A 19100-nucleotide genomic window follows, 5' to 3' on the forward strand; every position below is an offset into this window, starting at 1 on the left:
AGAGTGCAGCCAGCCCTCCCCCTTGCATTAACCAGCTCTCCAGCGGTGGCCAGGAACACAATGGTGGCAAGTTCACCAGAGTATGTATGTATGTATGTATGTGTGTGTGTATATATATATATATATACACATATATACATATATACATATATACATACATACATACATACATACATACATACAGCTACTGGTTACAGATGGCTGCTGCCCAGTCAACATATGAACAACTGGAAATTTTTGTTCTCTGTATGCTTTTTTTTAGATTCTACTTTCCTCTTTTTTATCTGTATTGAAACTATTGATAATGTTTTGATAATTTTTGATAACTATTGATAATTTTTAAAAAATGGCTGGTGCTCTATATTTTGGTTACCTGCTTGTGTTCCTGATAACAGTTTCCACCCATGTACTTACAAAGTAAGTTTTTTCATAATACACAAGATGCAAATAAAAAAAGAAAGCATCACTTTATGAACGAAAGGATTCTTTTCACCATATGCCTTCTCACATAGGGTCAGTTTTCAGACTTCATATCATTATTTGGAGATAGCCAAAGGTCTGCACAGCCTAAGAACTGAACTCAGCTTCAAAGTTGTCACTGTTTTTTTAGTGAATATTCAGCTTTTAGCTTGGATTTTAACTAGAGTTACCAGTTACCCGGAGCTGGCGACCTTATGCCAGGAACATCTTGCCTATTTTGAAATGGCTACCTTGTCATTCTGCTTCCAAGCTCAGTTCAAAGTGCTGGTTATGGCCCTTAAAGCCCTTCATGGCCAATGGCTCTGTGGTATGGTCTCCCTGAAGAGGTGAGATGCTTCCTCCCTGGAGATCTTCAAGAAGTGTTGCAAGGCCTGCCTTCTTGCCAGGGTTTCAAAGGTGTTTGAATGGTAGGCATCTTTTAAGGAGGGGAGGTGAAAGAGATTGAGGGGATGTTGTTTTTTTCTTGCATTTAACTGAAAAAAATGTTTTTAGTTGTTATTGTTGACCTCCTCATAATGGATATGAGCCTGGCCTGAATTGTCAATCAGGAAAGTCTTGTTTGAATTTTACTTCTTTTTTGCACTCCCTGGTAGACTGTAGGACAACCGCTCTCTTAGCTTTAGCCCGCTTCTGCAATGGTGGTGTAAAATGTTGTCAAGCCACAGTTGACTTATGCCAACCCTGTAGGGTTTTCAAGGCAAGAGACCTTCAGAGGGGATTTGCCATTGCCCATTTCTGCAAAGCAATCCTGGACTTCCTCTGTGGTTTCCCACCCAAGTACTAGCCAGGACCATGCTCCTCAGTTTCCAAAATCTGATGAGATCAAGGTTTCTTGGACCATCCAGGTCAGGGCCCCTTACGCAATATATGGCTATAATAACATTTGTATATTATCATATACAGGAAAGAAGGACCTAATGTTTCTATGGAATTGAAGTGGCAATCTTTACTTGAGATCATATCAATATTGTGTATTTTATTTAAAAAGTCACATCAGTGTTTTTTTCATGATTAATTTTTGGGTGTGAATCAGCAACTTGAAACTCTTTCACTAAGCAAACAAAATCTTTTCTACCCTGAACTACAGAGTCGAGACTTCTGAACAATGAGATATGCACAAGTCACCCTTTCCGTATTAAAACTCATTGATGCTTAAAGTTTGGATTTCTTTCAGGAGCTATGGAATTTTCCTTATTGGGGAGGGGGGCTTTCACTTCTGAAAAATGTACAGTGCTATCAGAACAGTGCTTTAGTTAAAAAATGTTCTATCTTTGGCTAATGTACGGGAGAATAAGCAGGATATAGAAATTCAACTCCTAATTGTCAAAATCTTTTGAATGTTTTGATTTTCCAAAGCTGGCTCTGCTTTTTAGTGTTCCAAGGGTATGAATCTACAGAACTGAAAATGATGCATTTTACCTTGGGGTACCTTCTAAGATGCTCAGCTAGCAGGGATGCTGCCAGTTTCTATGGCAACAGCAGAACTGTAACATGCATGCGTGTATGTGATTGTACTTTGTTCTCCTTGTAGATGGAGGAGATCAAATTTAAAGACAGAGCAGTCTACGTGCTGGAAAGAGAGTTAGGGGTTCAAGCCGGGCATGCTCAGAGACTTCAGCTTCAAAAGGAGGCTTTAGATGAACAACTTTCCCAGCTCAGAGAGGCTGACCGGCATCTGAGCAGCCCCAAGCGGGAACTTCCTCATGCAAGTGGTGCAGGAGACACTTCAGAACAATCAGGAAGTCCTGTAAGCACTTTCTAGTGGTTTTGCCTAAAACAAATATGCCAAAAATCTTGATGAGTGAGTGCACATTTTGGCAAGGCCCCCCCCCCAATCATTGTACAGAGAAAAACAGTGGGGTTTAATTTTGCCAGGCACATTTTACCTTTGTTTTTTGATTCCATTATTTTTTTGCTAGTAAATGTCAGCTCCCCCACCTTTTTGTAAACCTGACTTCTCTCAAACACTTGCCTTATTTTGACAGCTTGAAATCTTCTCTCTGCAGGCTCTCTTTGCAAATGTATGTCTAACTGATTAATGGGTGGATGTGATCCCCCCCCCCCTCATTTGTCATGAGCAAGTGTAAAACAGATTTTACTGGTGGAGTAAAGGAGTAACATGTTCATGTCAGCACAGTCTGTGCTCCGGCATCATGACTGATACCCACAGAGTAATGGTCAGTGCTCTAGAAAAGCAGTTCAGGTGGGTAGCCATGTTGGTCTGAAGCAGCAGAACACAAAGGCTTATACCTTGAATAAAACTTTGGTGGCCTCAAAGGTGCTACTAGACTCAAACTTTGTTCTAAAAAAGTGAATGAGAGATGAACCTAACAGTCTGTTTGCTATTTCCTCCATACTATGCTGTTTCTTAGTCCTTTAAATCTAAATTCTCCATTTTTACTGGGTTTCTATGTAACTATGCCGCTCTTCCAGCTTCTGTATTAATTTGCTAAAGACAGAGATTTTTTGTGCCTGTGACATTCGTTCAACTTCTTTTCATTGTTGATCCTCATCAAGATTTCTTTGTAGTAGGCCCATTATGCACGGCCGCCGAAACGGCGATTTCGGGTCACATGGAAAACGCGGAGGGGGAAGACGCGACGCATACTGGTTATACACGGGGCGGGGCGCGACGGCGGCAAAACCCAGAGTAACCGATTATGCACGCGCCGATCCGGGCGCCGCTTCTGGTTGCGCCCCGGTCACCCGGAAGCTGCGCTTTCTTCCGCGTTTCACTGACGCGGCTTTTTCGGCGGCATGCACCGAAGCTGCAGCCGGTTGCAGCCGGCTCCGTGCGTTATCCGTGATTTTAGTCGCCGCCATTCCACCCCGAATGTGCGCTAAAACCCCCGTGCATAATGGGTCGTAGTGCTGCTTAATTTAAGGTGTAGACTTTCCCAAAAACATTAACATAAAATTCTCTTTTATCCTTTCTTCCAAGCCTCTCCTGCACCTGTTGAATGAAGAAGCCCAGCACAATTGAGTTTCCTTAGGGCCAAAAGATTATTGATTTGTTTCCCTGTGTCTCCATAAAGACTAAAATAATGAAGGGGAAAAACCCTAAGAGGAGATGTTAATATAATGAAACTGTTCTTTCACTCTAAACATGAAGACACCTTCTATCTGTATTCATTTTCTGTTTGCGTCAAGCATTTTCAATTGTGGATTGATTAAAACAATCCCATGATCGTTCAAGTGAACCACTTAGATGTTCAGTTAAATCCATGTGAAAAAATATGGGCGTACACAGACTACATTGTGTATTTCTGTATTTATAAACACCACATTACCATAAAGGATTGACAACAACTCACCTGCCTAAAACATTCAGGTTCAAGAGTGGCGTGCTTAGGAAACATTGCAGTTAATTTCCAATGTTTTCTTTCACATTTCCAAATACAACATTTGTGACTTTGTATTTGTATATGCATTCGTTTCTCTTCTTTTTTTTTTTTTTTGCATTCACCTACTCCCTTCCACATCTCCTTTCTGAAATTTCTGTTGGTCTCATCTTTCACTATTAAGGCATAGATTACATCCTTTTTTGTACTGAGTCAGAAAGGGATAGATTCCAAAAAAAAGGAAAGAAGATGGGGGATTGTAAAGAACTCTGACACATGTTTTCTCCATGCACAGTTATTTGCAGTTGTTCTTTGTTTTAGGAACAGCAGTTAGATGAAAGGGATGCCCGGCGTTTCCAATTGAAAATAGCTGAACTAAGTGCAATCATCAGGAAACTGGAGGACCGAAATGCTTTATTGTCGGAGGAACGGAATGAGCTGGTACGAAAGCCCGCAATTTGCATCCTTTCATAAAGTAAATTTTCACCAGGATTTGCAATTGCAGAGGAATTTTGTTCATACACTTATATTACAATCCTACTCCTTCCTAAGTCCACTGAAGTACTCAGAACGGCTGTAAAATGACTTTTTATATTTGCTAATCAAATTTAACCAGTCAGTGTATATGTTGGGCCCACCCCAGCATCCCCCATCCATCTCTTTTAGGTGAAAAGGGGTTCTTATTTTGCTCAAGTGATTTTCTCCTTTGTAGTATATCCAAAAAATCACCTGTTCTGAGCACTTGGCAGGGCTTTAAGATAATGCTTCAATTGTGTTGTGTTTAAACAGTTGTGCTTAAAGCTTAAATGATTCAGTCAGAAAATAGTTGCAGCAATAAAGAGTTCATAGATTTCTCAGGATCATTTTAGGAAGCAATGTTGTTATCATTTTCTCCACTGCCTTGTTCCATAAAAATATGAGCACCAGACAGAGCTCTGTCCAGTGATATAAACAGATGGAGCATAAGAAAGGTCTGCCTTATTTCAAAGAAAGTTGGCTGTAATGTGCCATTACAATTACATACAGAATCCCCCCCCCCCAAAAAAAAAAAAATCAGGTCACAGCCACCTTATGTACAGAGATGGTTTTCCATTAGGATTGCCAGGTCTTCCCGGCCACTGGAGGGGAATGAGGGGAGGAGGTTACCAGAGCCAGGTTGGGAAACTCCTCAAGACTTGGGGATGAAGCTTGGGGCAGATGGGGAACTCAGTGAAGTACGGTGTCATTGAGTCCACTCTCCAAAGCATACATTTTTTTCTGAAGTCTGGAGATGAGGTCCCACCAGGAAGCTGACAACCCTGTTTGGCATTGCCTGCCTCTGTGCAATGACCTTGGCTTTAGTTGGTTTCTCAGGGCTACCTTGCTAAGTTTCTGAGATCTGACAACAATGGACTAGCTTGGGCTTTCCAGGCAAGGCCACCTGCAGTATTAAAGATCTATCTTTAATCAGTTGAAGTGTGACAGTAACATATAGATTAAATACTGAAATGCTTATAACACTTTTAACTGATGGCACAGAAATACCCACATACTAAATAATTTAGGGCATTTCTATTTGAAAGACACGAGGGGGGGTCACTAATAATTTTAAAAGAAAACAGGAAAGAACTTTTTTTAAAAAAGGAAGTGTGTTGTTGTGGTATTCCCAAAGTTAGCTTGCCTCAGATCTGTGGGGCCATGCCTTTTTCTACTTTGGCCGTGGATTCCAGCCACTAGTACACCTCACTGATCTCAGTGTGATTGTTCAGCTTGACTCTCTCCCAGTTAAATCAATGGACCTGAGCAGTGCTTCCCTTTGGCTGGACTCGGGCCTCCAATGAAACTGCTGCAGGCTAGACTTCCCTGATGTAATTCTATTCGAGTTATACTAGTGTAGTATTTCCTCCCTTTAGTTCTTTAAAGTGCTACCACATCCATATAAAATCCTATTTAAAGGATAGTTAATGGCATTTACTGGGGCAAAGCATATATTTTACAGAGCCAGTGCAATAAAGCACGATGGCATGTTGGAAAAATCCATATATACTGAATTTATAGAGGACATTAGAGCAACGGGCCTGCAAGATAATCTAAGATTGCTTATGAGGTTTGCATATGAAATGAGGCAAATGCTAGGAGGAAAGCCACCCTTTCCTTTTTCTTTCATAATATTCCAGGGCTGCAATTGAATGTTCTCCATGATACAAATTTCACTCCTTTAAAAATAGAGGTTTATCTTAAAGCGAATCACAAAACATGGTTGTTTCTTAAGATCAAAATGCGAACCATGTTTTGGCTACAGTCAAGTTGTATGTCCTCTATGGAAGTAATCCAACTCCTCATCCATAACGTAAATTGTGGAAGTATGCTCACTGTCCATACACTTTAAACCACCTGAAATAAAAGATGCTACCTGTTATTAAATAAGTGGACTAGGCATCAAAAAGCAGGACTTCCCTGCCTCCATCTCCCACTGTAGCATCTCATGCAATCCAGAAAGCACACTGTCACTGAGGTGCAGAGCACATCTCAAGAACAGTGTTGGGTATTGCATGAGCATCTGCAACAGTATAGGGCTTGTTCCTCCACCTTGTCTAGGGTTCCCAACACTGCCTTGGAAACGCTTGGCGAATACCTGAGAAGGGGGAGGTTTGGAGATGATACAATATCACTTTCATCTGACACTCTAGGCTGCCTCCCCAGGTTTCTATAGTTTTTATAACTGAGATTAGGGAAAATTTCTAAAGCATCACCATGCAGAGGCCCTTTTATTCCTAGTACCCCTCAGTTCCTCAGTGTAGGAAATTGTGCCTGGGGGAAGGTTATTCTCTATGTCAGGCAGATAGTGGAAGGCCTTTCCTTACCAGCAGATATGTCCTTCTGACAGCAAGAGACAGTCACTTGAATGCAAATACATATATTTAAAACTCTCAGGATTATTGCAAAAACTGTTGTATTATTTGTGAACGAATTTTTATCATTCTTACTAGGTGGAACATAAAACATGAACTGACAAAGTGTCCATGCACACAAAAGCTCATGTCTTGAATAAAGATTAAACAGGAAAGCTCAAGCATACATGATGCTGATCACCAGAACCATAAGAGGTTTGTCACAGACCCAATATTTTAATGCCCAAGGAGTAATTCATCAATTCATGAGTTACTCCTGGGTCTGTCAAAACATACACTCACAAGACCAAGCTATGCATCATAATAGAGCACATGTAATAGTGACCTGAAGGGGGTGGAGTCAGAAATGGAGTGGGAACAAATGCTGAACTTTATAAGGTCTACAGCAGAGTCTAAACAAGATTCATGGAAAGTCATGTGTGGAAGTGCTACGCCTCACCAGTGACATGTGCATGGCAAGCCTGAGACTGGTCAAGTTGCTTAGATAATCCTGGAGGGGGAAGGGGGAAGGTTATTTCTTCTCCCCCCTCCCTCCAGGTCCCCAGTCTGCCATCATGTCTACAAGTTAGATTTACTATATGATGTATGCAGTGTAGCCAGGATATACGAGGATTGTCTGGCAGCCAGGCAAAGGATGTTTGTAGGTGGTTTGCCATGTCCTGCCTCAAGATCATGACCTATAGTGTTCAATTGGAGGAACTGTCACCCAAATCCTTGGAGGTCTGCCCATCTAAATACTAGTCAAGGCCAGCCTTGCTTAACTTTCAAGTTCTGACGGTACCAGGCTTGCCTGAGCTAGATAGATAGCTGATAAGATATCATGATAAGAAAAGCAACAAAACTAGGTCACCCATGTATGAGGCAGGGGGCTCTACATATATCCACAAAAATATACCTGTAAATTAACCAAAAGGGAGAAGAATCCAAATTAGGCCAATAAAGACCAAGGTTTCTCCAGGAACATAGAGTGTCAACAGCATCCAGGTTAAAGACTTTGTGTGCAAATCAGCCTGTTTAGGTCCCTGAGACCTTATAGAATCTTGCAGGGTAAGCATAGATTTGCTTTCCCTAATGCCAGCAATAGCCCCCCTGAATGCCTGTGAATTTGGAGAGCAAACAGAATAGCTACTTCTGCGCCTAATACTATTTTTGTTCTTTTTCCAGCTGAAACGTTTAAGAGAAGCCGAAAGTCAGTACAAACCGCTGCTAGACAAAAACAGGCGACTAAGTAGGAAGAATGAGGATTTGTCCCATACCTTGCGTCGTATGGAGAATAAATTAAAATTTGTTACACAGGAGAATTTAGAAATGGTGAGTGCTCATTCAGAAGGGTGTTGAAGGTTTATTCTGACTTGCTTCTATCTGATTGTGCAAAGTATTGCTAAGGCCTGAAGTCCTCCCAGGATTAAAAGTGACAAAGGAGTCTCCTTGGAGAAAATGACAACTTCAAAGGCTAGACTCTATGGTATATCATAATTTCTAGATTGAATTTCTCCCCAGACTCCTCCGTACACAGGCATCATGCCCAAATCTGCAGAATTTTCTGAGACTTGATTTGGCAGCCGTGTTCCCCATTCATATGGATAGAGAAACACATTTCTATTCAAACTGGAAGGGTAGCATACATGAACTTGCTGATAAATGTGTTATGAATTCTGCCATTTGCATCTAATCCTTTCACCCTGTGACTCAGCCACCAGCATCCTGTTGGTCAAGAAAGAAATCACAATCTAATTTTCAAAATGAGTTTATTCATGAAAAACATGGAGTGACTTACCAATATCTGAGCAGACATCTAGAATCATAGAGTAGGAACACCATCAAGTCCAACCCCCTGCTCATCAGCCTAAATAGAACATAATATGATATGTGTAGAAATACCCCTCTGACCAGTCTCTTGGCATTTGTTCTGTAACTTCCCTTCAGAGGCAAAGGGTGAGGATAATACGAAGGCCAAGCTCTTTGAATGACCTCGATCACAGTCAAGATGAGAGAGAGGTTGACTTTCTTAGGCTACAAATTATGGAGCAGCAAAACATCATAGATGAACTTTCAAAGGTAAGGAAAGTCTCTCCCACAGTGGGTGGGGCAACCTTTGAGGCCTTAGAGCCTTGCTTCATTTCTGGGAGGACAAACACTGATTGAACTGGGTTTGTGGGTAAAGGAAAATAGCCCTCAACAAGCTCTTAGGGACACAGATAGAGGAGAGGGGAAAATAATAGCTGCAGGCTAAAGGGGAATGGGAAAAGATGATTAAAAGTAAGAGTGCTTCAAATAGGAGGGACCTTGTTTATGGGGCTCGCTGTCTTGTCATGCCCCACTCCGTACCATGAACTGAAACCAACCGGCCCACTAGTCACCTTTTGCCAGGAAATGCAGAATGTCCTTCATTCTCTGTAGTTCGCATGTTATGTGTTTGACTAGAGGCAAAGCCTGTTGCATCCAAGGAAACAATGGGTTCTAGGATGCACACCTACACTGTGGCCTTCCTGGGGGTTGGCTACATGGCAAAAGCTCTTGCCCACCCCTGGACTCTTGTGGCCCTGCCTCCAAACCTCTAGGAACATTCCTGATGCATGGGTCACCGACCTCCAGCTGTTGCCTGAAAATCTGGAATTGGAGGTCATCTGCAGACTATACAGACCAGTTCCCCAGGGGACTCTGTAATGACAACTCATCTCCAGGCTCCTGGAGGTGAAAGGCTTTGCTTGGGAGTGCAGAACTCTGTGGCACTGTGCCCCAGGGAGGTTGCAGGATGCCAATCTCCAGTTAGGACCTGGGAGGGGGTTGCTAGAATTGCAGGTCATTGCCAGGCAACAGAGATCAGTCAGCCTGGAGAAAGGGGTCACTTGGGAAAGGGAGCTTTGGATCCCATGGAGGTGCAGGGATGCCAGGCTCCAGGTGGGAAACAAAGAGAAATGCTGTGTGGCAGTAATTGCTCATAACAATAAACATCCAGTAATTCGTAAACCTTTCAGTCTGTATGTTCTTGAGTTCCCATCAATATCAAAGTAAATAAAAAAACAGTTGTTACAATCAAACATGAAAACATTGGTTGGCAAAAACCTTAAAGAAGGTTTCTCAATTATTGCCTCTATGTCAGGTTTTCTCAACTTTTTTACCACTGGCAAACCTCTGAAATATTCTTCAGGGTTTGAGAAACCCCAGAGGTGGGATCTCCAGGCCCCAGCTACAGGCTGGCATCCCTGCCACTGTTCAGGGATGCAAGCCTGTAAGTGGGACCCCAGAATGAAAGCTCCTTTCCAGACTGCAAAGATCAGATTTGCTTTGTTGTGAGGGTCTTGGAAAGATTGCAGCAAGACCAAGACAGTATCCATGTGGAAAAGAAAAGTCTACATCTTCCAAGTCCCACCCACATCAGCATTATTTTCCCTGCTACAATTGCCTTTGATGGTTACCTCCAAAGTATTCCTCCCTTCTCAGATTGCAAACTTCACATGACTTACTCATGAGTAAACATTCCCAGGGCAGAGGCATTTCTTGGCTGCCTTGGGTCCCAGAGGGCTGTTTCTGGGCCTCCCACAGCACCACCTCCAAAAGGCATGCAAGGGCTGTGCCAGGAAGCAGCTCACTCTACCCTTCATGCCCACCGAGTTGAAAAAGGCCAGGAGACCAGAGCAACCTACTGGCAGCAGGGCATGTTCTGAAGCCAGCTCCTCTTCCACCCATCAAACTTCTGAAACTAGCAAGAATTTGGAGGTGGAAAGCTGATCCTTTATCAGCCTTTCCTGTATGTGACTTCTCTCCTGATTGCCAGGGAAGAGGTAATTCCTGGCTGATGGTATCTCTTATTGGGGGAATATTTATGAGAGGACCAATCAGGTATAGAGTACATTGCCTGAATGCAATTTGAGCTGATTGGTCCTCATTAGCAGAGTGCAATTTGAACTGATTGGCCCTCATTGGCAGAGCGTTTTCTCCCTGTTAGCAGCATGCCCCCAGGAAGGTCCAATCAGGCAGGGTATGAGTTGTGTGCATGCAATTTGACCTGATTACCCCTAATTGGTAGAGTGCAATTTGAACTGGTTGGCCCTTATTGACAGAGTGTTCTCTCTATATTGGTCACACACACCCAGGGAGTGCCAATCAGTCAGGGAATAAGTTGTCAATTTGAGCTTTATAATGTTTAACGATAATGATGGTGATGCTTAAGCCTGAGCACACTTTGGCTGCTGGGTGTAAAAGCAGGAATCTTTGTACCCTATTGAGATCCCTCCTCCTCCAGACTCTACCCCCAAATTTCCAGGAGTGTCTCAAATTGGATCTGACAATGCTAGGGGTCTGTGTGTTTCATTTAGCAATGAGAGGCACTTGGTTAACTGCCACCTTCTTGCCACTAAAGGAGAATGCCATTTTTCTTTTCTTTCTCCTCCCATAGAAGGCATGCTGCCAATCTTAGTTCTGATTTTATATAGTGGCTTCTTGTTTTTCCATGGCTAATTTTTGATAGTTGTGATCTCATGTTTTTGTTGTGTTGTTTTAAGCATTAGCTGCCTGAAGCAGGGCTGTGGAGAGACAGCAAATCAGATTTCCAAATAAATATATACATTGGGCATGAGAAATACCTAATTTTGGTATATCATAGGGGTAGGCTGCAGCCATAGGGAGAAATCCACAGAAATAACAGATCTCTGGTGCAGGCATTGTGCCTTATGCTTAGGCAAGGACAGGGGAGCTTGGATCCAAACCACTGGAAGAACACAACAATAAAAAGCTGTAATATCTATTGCAGAAGATGTGCTGCAGGAGAAAACAAAATGAAGTACACTCACATCTCACATGCTGTTTTCATTCTTTTCAAACAGACCCTAGAAACTGCTGGCTATGTGAAGAGCGTAATAGTGAGTACCAAATGAATTGAAAGTTTCTTGTTGTCTGGAATAATTTACATCTCCCTGTGTTCCTATAGCACAGCTGTAATGTGTAATGATTCTGTGTATTAATAGCAAAGTGATTCTAGTTAGCAGCTATATCATGAGAGAAGAGGGATTTTTCCCCGTCTGTTTTGTTTAATATTCAGGGAGCAATTTTTGTGCAAGGCTTTTAATCACAGGCAACAGCATCAGAATTCCCATTCCTTATCTCTCCACAAAGCAGAAGCGTCAGAGTAAAGATAACACAAAATTTCAAAAGAATCTTTTTTGTGCTAATGATCTATGATTATTTGCATGACAAATTATTTATCCAACCAGAATGCTAAATTCAATTCCAATTTGGCTCTTCCTGAAAATATATATTTTGACACTACATGATAATTACTTCAGTAAACTGCTGAATTTTGTTCTCTTTTTTTCATTTTGGCATCCTTTGCTGAGGTCAAGCAAATGTGTATGGCTTCTTTTTTGCAGGAACGTGATAAGCTATTAAGATACAGGAAACAAAAGAAGAAATTTGCCAAATTTCCCAAGGTAAAAGAATAAGCTGAATGGTTAATACATCCCTAAGAATGTCACAAGAGACCTATCTGAACACACCCAGCCTCCACCTAGTCCAGCATCCTGTTTCCAATAGCAATCAGCCAGGTGTTTCCAGAGAGCTCAGAAACAACATCAAACAACAAACCTCCCCGTCCTTTGCATTGAGCTCCTGACATTGAGAATAATCAGCCCTGGCACCAAGGAACTTTCATTTAGCTGTCATGTCTAGTTGCTGTCAGTAGACAAACAAACATTTTCTAAATGTAGCCAGTTGATACCTTATATAAAGACTAGCATCGGAGCCCATTTTAACAAGGGGCAGCAGGCAGGAGGGCGTGAAAGGGTGGCCGCAGCTCCCTTTGACCTGCAAAGTGGGCTAAAGGAGTGGAAAGCCCCCCCCCCCAGCGACGACAGGGCTTTGCAGCCCGCAGGGAGGCCGCAAACTCCCCTCCAGCTCCCTCCTAGCAGGAGCGTAGCTGCGGGCCACAAAGCCCTGTCTCTGCCTCTTTCCTTGTGGGCAACAATGGAGGCTGCAGCCACAAGACTTCTAGCAGGCAAGGAGGGAAGGTGGGAGCTGGAGGGGGAGGGCCAATCAGGGTGGGCCTGGACAGTCTCCTCCCAGGAGGCTGTTTCTTAAATATATAAGGGAGCAAAAGACTGACAGCACTATTGCATGCAAGGTGTTAACGCAAAAGACCTAAAATCTCTATCACAAAGCACTACTTTTAGTGAATTTTAGAGCTCACTTTCCAGTGTACATAGGTTCTACTGAAAGAAGCAAACCCAAAACACACAATCATCCACAAACTATGTAGTGTTGCTATGTAGAGAAAGCTCCTTTTTTAGCAATGGTAGAAGGATGACATTAATTTTCATTGATTATATTTATATATTAAGGAAGGCTGCATCTTCAGTTGGTTTACCAGCATGCATGAAATGTTGGAGAGGGGATAGGTGTATTAATCTGTTGCAACAAAACCAGATTTACCAGCAGAATGTACTTATTTATTATACATTTATTTATTTTGGGATTAATATTCCACCCAGTTTGCAGACCAGTGTCCTTTTCATCAGATCCAGTACTGAAATGTGTTGATGATCAGGAGACAGAGTTCACCATAGAGTCTGTCTGATGGATCAGCAATGCTTACTATGATGTATCTTTTATATGGCAAAGTTTCTTAAGCATTAGTGCTTCTCCCAGCCGGTGGGATTTTAAAGTAGTGTTGTGAGAGTTTGATGACATGATGAGACCTGCCTAGAAAGGTTGTGGGGAAGGCATTTGCTTATTTCTGTTACTTGCACTTACACATTGCTATTCGGTCAGAAGCCGGTGGTGGAGACATTTTTCGGGTATGATGAAGAAGCTTCCCTTGAATCCGATGGCTCTTCTATCTCATATCAAACTGATCGAACGGATCAAACCCCCTGTACACCTGATGATGACTTGGAAGAGGTAATAAAAACCCATCTTTAATCAGTCTGGGGAACATTCCATTATAAGGGGGAAGTATTATTTTTCATTCATGAATCAAAGATTTTTTAAAATTATTCTTCCCCCCCCCTTTATTTTAGCTACATGCATTGGGTGTGCTAGGACAGATGCTTCATGAAATCATGTTAACCCCATTGCAATCAGAACTAGTTTGTGTAAATTTGCCAAAATGTTAATTTTACAAATGCCTTTGATTTGTCTGGATCATAATATACAGATCATTGTGTGCATCATAATATGTACCATCATGATATACATCATAATAATCTGGATTGTAATATACAGTTCACTGTAAAATGTTTCTCGTCCCACTCCAGGGCATGGCAAAAGAAGAAACAGAACTGAGATTCCGACAGTTGACCATGGAATATCAAGCCTTACAAAGGGCATATGCTCTGTTGCAAGAACAGGTTGGAGGAACGTTGGATGCAGAACGAGAAGTTAAGGTCTACATGGCTTATATTACATGACAATAAAGGCTTGTATCTGTGTAATGTCTTCTCCAATTTTACCCATACAGCTCACTTTTTATAGTTCCATAGTTCCTCAATGGTGTAGAACACCAAAATATTCTTGAAACTGACCTCTTAGGTTTATCTTCGTGAAGGACCTATGTACATATTTTGGTATATCACAGGGCTTCTTCTGATGAACATGGGAACTGCCCTGATAATATCAACAGACCAGAATTACCTGGGAGGTATCTAGGCCCCAGTTCCTTGTGACACACAGGGATTGGAAATTGGGCTATAAACTCTAAATGAAGATGTTCCAGAGGAATACCTTCAACCCTACGACCCACCTAGCTATTTTGTGAGCTGGTGTGGCATGGAAGTTAGATAAGGTAGAGGAAAGGAAAACAATGTGATGTAGCTGCTTTGGGTCCCCATGTGGGAGAAAAGCAGGATGTAAAAGGTAAATAAATAAGCAAATATACCTTCCTGCCTCAGCCCTAGGAATGAAGAGGTAAGGAGCTCTGGATCTTCCAGGGAAGAGGCAGAGTGAAATGGGAAGTATTGGAATGAAGCAGGGCAGATTTATTTAAAATATCCTATTAAAGTCTCCTGGATTTGTTCTCAGTGATTTTCAGGAGACTGAGCAGAGTCCAATGAACTCTTGCCTATCCTAGGGGGTTTGGTGGTGTTTATGCCTAGGGAGGGTGATGTTTATGTGGTAAGGAGCCCATCTGTCAGTTCCTCTTCTTTCACCTTAGCTTTCTGGCCAGAGCGGTAGAGAAGTTGAATATGCCTCTTGAACTTTCTATGATGTTACTGCTCTGCATTCATTATGCACAATCTGAACCAGCTGAGATGTGAGGCTCAACTTTATGGTCTATGTTTATTGTCCACTCTAGCATTGAAGTGGCAGATTATTACTGGGAAGAAAATCATATCTGGTGCATTTATCTTTTCATATACCTCATCCAGAGTGGAGATATGGAAAAACTGTAATATTAAGCTTATACAATGGAAGTCTTCTCTCTCTCCCCCCCAATTTTTTTTAAGTTTACATGTATTTTCTTAATAGAATAGCTTAAATATTTGAAATTCTGCAACCCCATCAGCATTCTTTGAGATCACATGAAATTCCATAAAATTGGTAGAATCAGTTTATCTCCTATGCTATTCCATAATCCCAGATATGGGAGATGCTTACAGTGTCCTTCAGGCCATTCAGATGAATAACCCTGTACTGTATTTATTATAGCTATCAGAGAAAGTTTGACGTTTCTTCAATCCCATCCTACAGACTCGTGAGCAGCTTCAAGCAGAAATCCACCGATCCCAAGCTCAAATAGAGGATCTAGAAAAAGCACTTGCTGAGCAAGGACAGGTACTGAACTGTGAGATAAAAACATCATAGAAATGCAGTCCTCACTGCAATAAATTTATCAAAAAAATTAGATGATCATTAAAAGGGACATAATATATAAGATATTTAAGTGTTTGTTGTGTTAGCTTAAAGCCACAGCAAACTTGGGGGGGGGGACATTAGAGTTGCCAGCCCCCCACCTGCCAGTCAGCTGGCCAGCAGGGGGACCTGCCAAGAGCAGGAGGCAAGCTCAGATGATGACACCAATGACAAAGAAATGACACTTGCAGTGTGTGTTGGAGTGGCATCATTATGTGGGTGATGACCTGGTGATACTCTGGTTTTGGGGGCAAAAACTTTATGGTAGAAGCAGTTTTTGCCAAACACAAGAATGCCAGAAGTGATGTTGCTGCATTGCTGGGCAAGGACGCCTGTGCCTTCCTCCCATTCCTGGTAAGTCCCCCCACCCCACTCCCTGCCGGGATCTGGCAACCCTAGGATGCACTCAGATGTGGATCATGTCATGGGATGTAGGTAGCCCTTTCCCCCTTGATGTTTTTGCGTTAAAATCCTCCCTTTACTTCTACAGCTGTGATTTGCCTCAGTTTCCTTGATATGGCAATAGCAACTCCAGGGGACAATTTACATTGGAGTTTCCATCTATTTTTGGTGGAGATATTGCTAACTGAAGAAAGACTCCAAAGGAATTCATGCCTCATCTCAAAACTTTCATTGCATTTTTCCATTGTTGTTTTATTTCATTGCAATTGTTCTGTTTTCATTGCCACTGTTCCCACTGCTGAAGAGACAAGTCTCATATAGTTTTTAAAGTATTTTGTCTTTTTAGCACTGAACATTGCTATAGCTTAGTCAGCAAGAAGAGCCCCCACACTGTGTTCTACCTGTGAACTCTTGTGCCTTGTATGGCATTTTTTAATTATAGATCCTCCTACCAACTCGCTCTGTAACAACAGTATATTATTTTTCAAGGACATGAAGTGGATTGAAGAAAAGCAAGCATTGTACAGAAGAAACCAGGAGCTTGTTGACAAGGTATCTCATTTTTTAAATGTCTGTACCGGGGTCTCCAAAATGGTACTTGTGGGGCCTGTGGAATCTGCCACCTTTCCTAACACCCACCACATCGTTTTAGAAAGTGAAGAGAGGTAGGTGGGTTTCTTGCCCAGCCAGGCTTATACTGGAGTTCTGATTGGCCGTGAAAAAACTATTGTTAAAGTTCCTTCAGAAGAAGCTACCACCACAGCACAAGAATATTTACTGCAACACTGAAGGTAAGCTGTGTGCATGCAAGAAAATATTTTTCAGCAATATGTTCATTTTCAAAGGCATCCTGCTAAACAGAAATTCTGAAATGTGATTCGCTTCACATTGGCTTCACATCCTGTGGCAGCCATTTTGTGGCTGTGCTCACTACCCAGTGTCAGAATTCCAGACTCAAAAAGTTTGGAGGCTCCTAGTCAATAAAACACATAAAAACACATAAGCTAAGTTTGAACCAACATACTTTTGTGATTTACTTCTGAATGTCTCTTAGCTTGGGTTGCATATTGAGAGACCAGCTGGCTGAAGCATGATTTCTACAGGAGAGTTTGCAGTTTCCTCACAGCTGCTATACAAGCTCTTTAACTGTGGTTCAGTCAGACTGTTTATACACTGGGCACTTCACTGCCCCAGCTCCCGTGCATAAGCATAAATTAGGAGCAGATGAGGTGCACCGGGCCAAATGCTCCCCCGTGTGGGTGCAGGAAGAGGTGGGGCAACCTGCCACAACTGAAACTCCAGCCTGCAGCCCAACATGAAACCTCCAGTGTGTAAACAGTCCTAATGAGAGAAGCTGATGGAAGTAGCACAAAACAATGAAAAGGGAGTGATTGCTTTTCTTTCTTTGCTTTTCTAGATAAAACAAATGGAGGCAGAAGAGGCTCGATTAAAGCATGACGTTCAAGATGCAAAAGATCAAAACGAGCTCTTGGAATTTAGGATATTAGAACTTGAAGTAAGAAAAAGCTCCGAGTTTTCAAACTGTCTCTCACATTTATTCTATCTGTCTTGCCCTGAATCTTGGCAAGTGGCTACAGCTTTGTCTGTTTACTGATTCTATCAGTGGCTGCTAGTCAAGGTGAATACAGGGAAGCTCCATGTTCAGAGGCAGTAAATCTCTAAATCCCAGTACCTGGAGGCAACATCAGGGAAAGACCTCAGCCTCTATGCCCTGCAGTTGGACCTCTAGAGGAATTGGTTGGCCACTGCGTGAGACAGGATGCTGGACTAGATGGACTCTGGTCTGATCCAGCAGGACACTTATGTTTTTATATAGGCAGCTGTGCATGGTACAGAGAGCATTGTACACCAATGTGACCACAGTGGCTTCTTTTATGAGGCAACAGCAACCTGTCACTGGGTGTCAGTTGAAATTTTACTTTAATTTATTGGGTGGGGAGTTTTGAACATAACGTGGGATGAGATTTTACTATCTCTTCTGCATCCTTTTTTTTTTTTTGCATTTACTGATGTTCTGAATGTAGCAGTGTTCCCTCATTCTTGAGTAATGGGATAATGGAGTGATGCAAGCTCAAAGTTTGTGGCTGAGGCATGACACCATTACCATGGTCACTGTATGCCACATCACAACTAAAGGTTCAACCCAATTGTTCAACCATTTACTGACTGGTGGCATTTTGCAGAGCCTTATATCATGGGAAAATCTTTTCAAGCCTTATGACCATTCTTGTTTCCTGAGCGCATATGCACACCAGTCAGAGAAAAAGATAGGTGAGATGAACATGAGCTGACGGATTTCCAAGAGCCGCTAAGCCATTCTAATGAAAGATGATGGTCATGGTTATTTATTTAAAATATTTTCACTGCCTTTTTTCTTAGGCAAGCACTCATACAGTGTTTGTTGGGTTTATTTTGTTTAAAATACATATACCCTATATACCCGCGTATAAGCCTAGTTTTTTCAGCACCTTTTTTCACACTGAAAAAGCCCTCCTCGGTTTATACACGGGTATATGCAGTCATTGAAATAAAAGCCTACTCCAACCAGCCAATCATTGCATTGCCTTTTGCAAATATGTACTGAAAGCCTGTACAACATCAACGGTTTAACTGAGGGACTCTGATGCTAGTTAAACAATAGCCATGAAGCAAAATTGCTTTGATTGCAGGAGAGAGAAAGAAGATCGCCAGCTATTAATTTTCACCACATCCCTTTTACTGAGGGGAAGAGCCCCCTGCAAGTGTATTGTGAGGCAGAAGGTGTGACAGTAAGTACTCCCAGTATTCTTCATGTCTTCATGTTGTTTCCTCTGAAAATGATGTCATGCTTTGTTCTGATACTACATTCCCTGTATGCTTCTCTCTTGTTAGGATATACTAGTAGCAGAGTTGATGAAAAAATTGGACATTTTAGGGGATAACGCCGTAAGTGTATGTTCCTTTAATAAATTGTGCATGTTTCTGTTAATACATTCTGTCCTCTTGTCAATTTGGCATCTAACACTGTCATGCATTTTCTAGTGGACTAAGAGTGTTAGGCTTTAAGCCGATGCTTGCATGCCACTAGCATATAGGACATGTTAGGGGTGTTCCAGGCTGTCTCGATGTTGCCGCAGCAGTT

General features: G+C 42.0%; 1 protein-coding gene across 20 annotated transcripts in view; it reads left to right on the top strand.

Annotated features, from left to right (window-relative positions):
• The window catches only part of JAKMIP3 (Janus kinase and microtubule interacting protein 3), a 144257-nt gene that overhangs the window by 76106 nt on the left and 49051 nt on the right, over nt 1–19100 (top strand). For 3 of the 20 annotated variants that reach the window (XM_077350141.1, XM_077350148.1, XM_077350157.1), the window contains 13 exons: nt 2012–2227; nt 4143–4262; nt 7877–8023; nt 8639–8770; nt 11539–11574; nt 12082–12141; nt 13478–13606; nt 13963–14091; nt 15395–15478; nt 16448–16510; nt 17376–17474; nt 18649–18747; nt 18851–18910. In XM_077350141.1, the coding sequence (XP_077206256.1) occupies nt 2012–2227; nt 4143–4262; nt 7877–8023; nt 8639–8770; nt 11539–11574; nt 12082–12141; nt 13478–13606; nt 13963–14091; nt 15395–15478; nt 16448–16510; nt 17376–17474; nt 18649–18747; nt 18851–18910 (1374 nt within the window). The remainder of the gene's footprint in view (nt 1–2011; nt 2228–4142; nt 4263–7876; nt 8024–8638; nt 8771–11538; nt 11575–12081; nt 12142–13477; nt 13607–13962; nt 14092–15394; nt 15479–16447; nt 16511–17375; nt 17475–18648; nt 18748–18850; nt 18911–19100) is intronic. The other 17 variants (XM_077350144.1, XM_077350149.1, XM_077350146.1 and 14 more) reach the window with 10 other exon arrangements.

This window comes from Paroedura picta, chromosome 8 (assembly GCF_049243985.1).
Source record: "Paroedura picta isolate Pp20150507F chromosome 8, Ppicta_v3.0, whole genome shotgun sequence".
NCBI lineage: Eukaryota > Metazoa > Chordata > Lepidosauria > Squamata > Gekkonidae > Paroedura > Paroedura picta.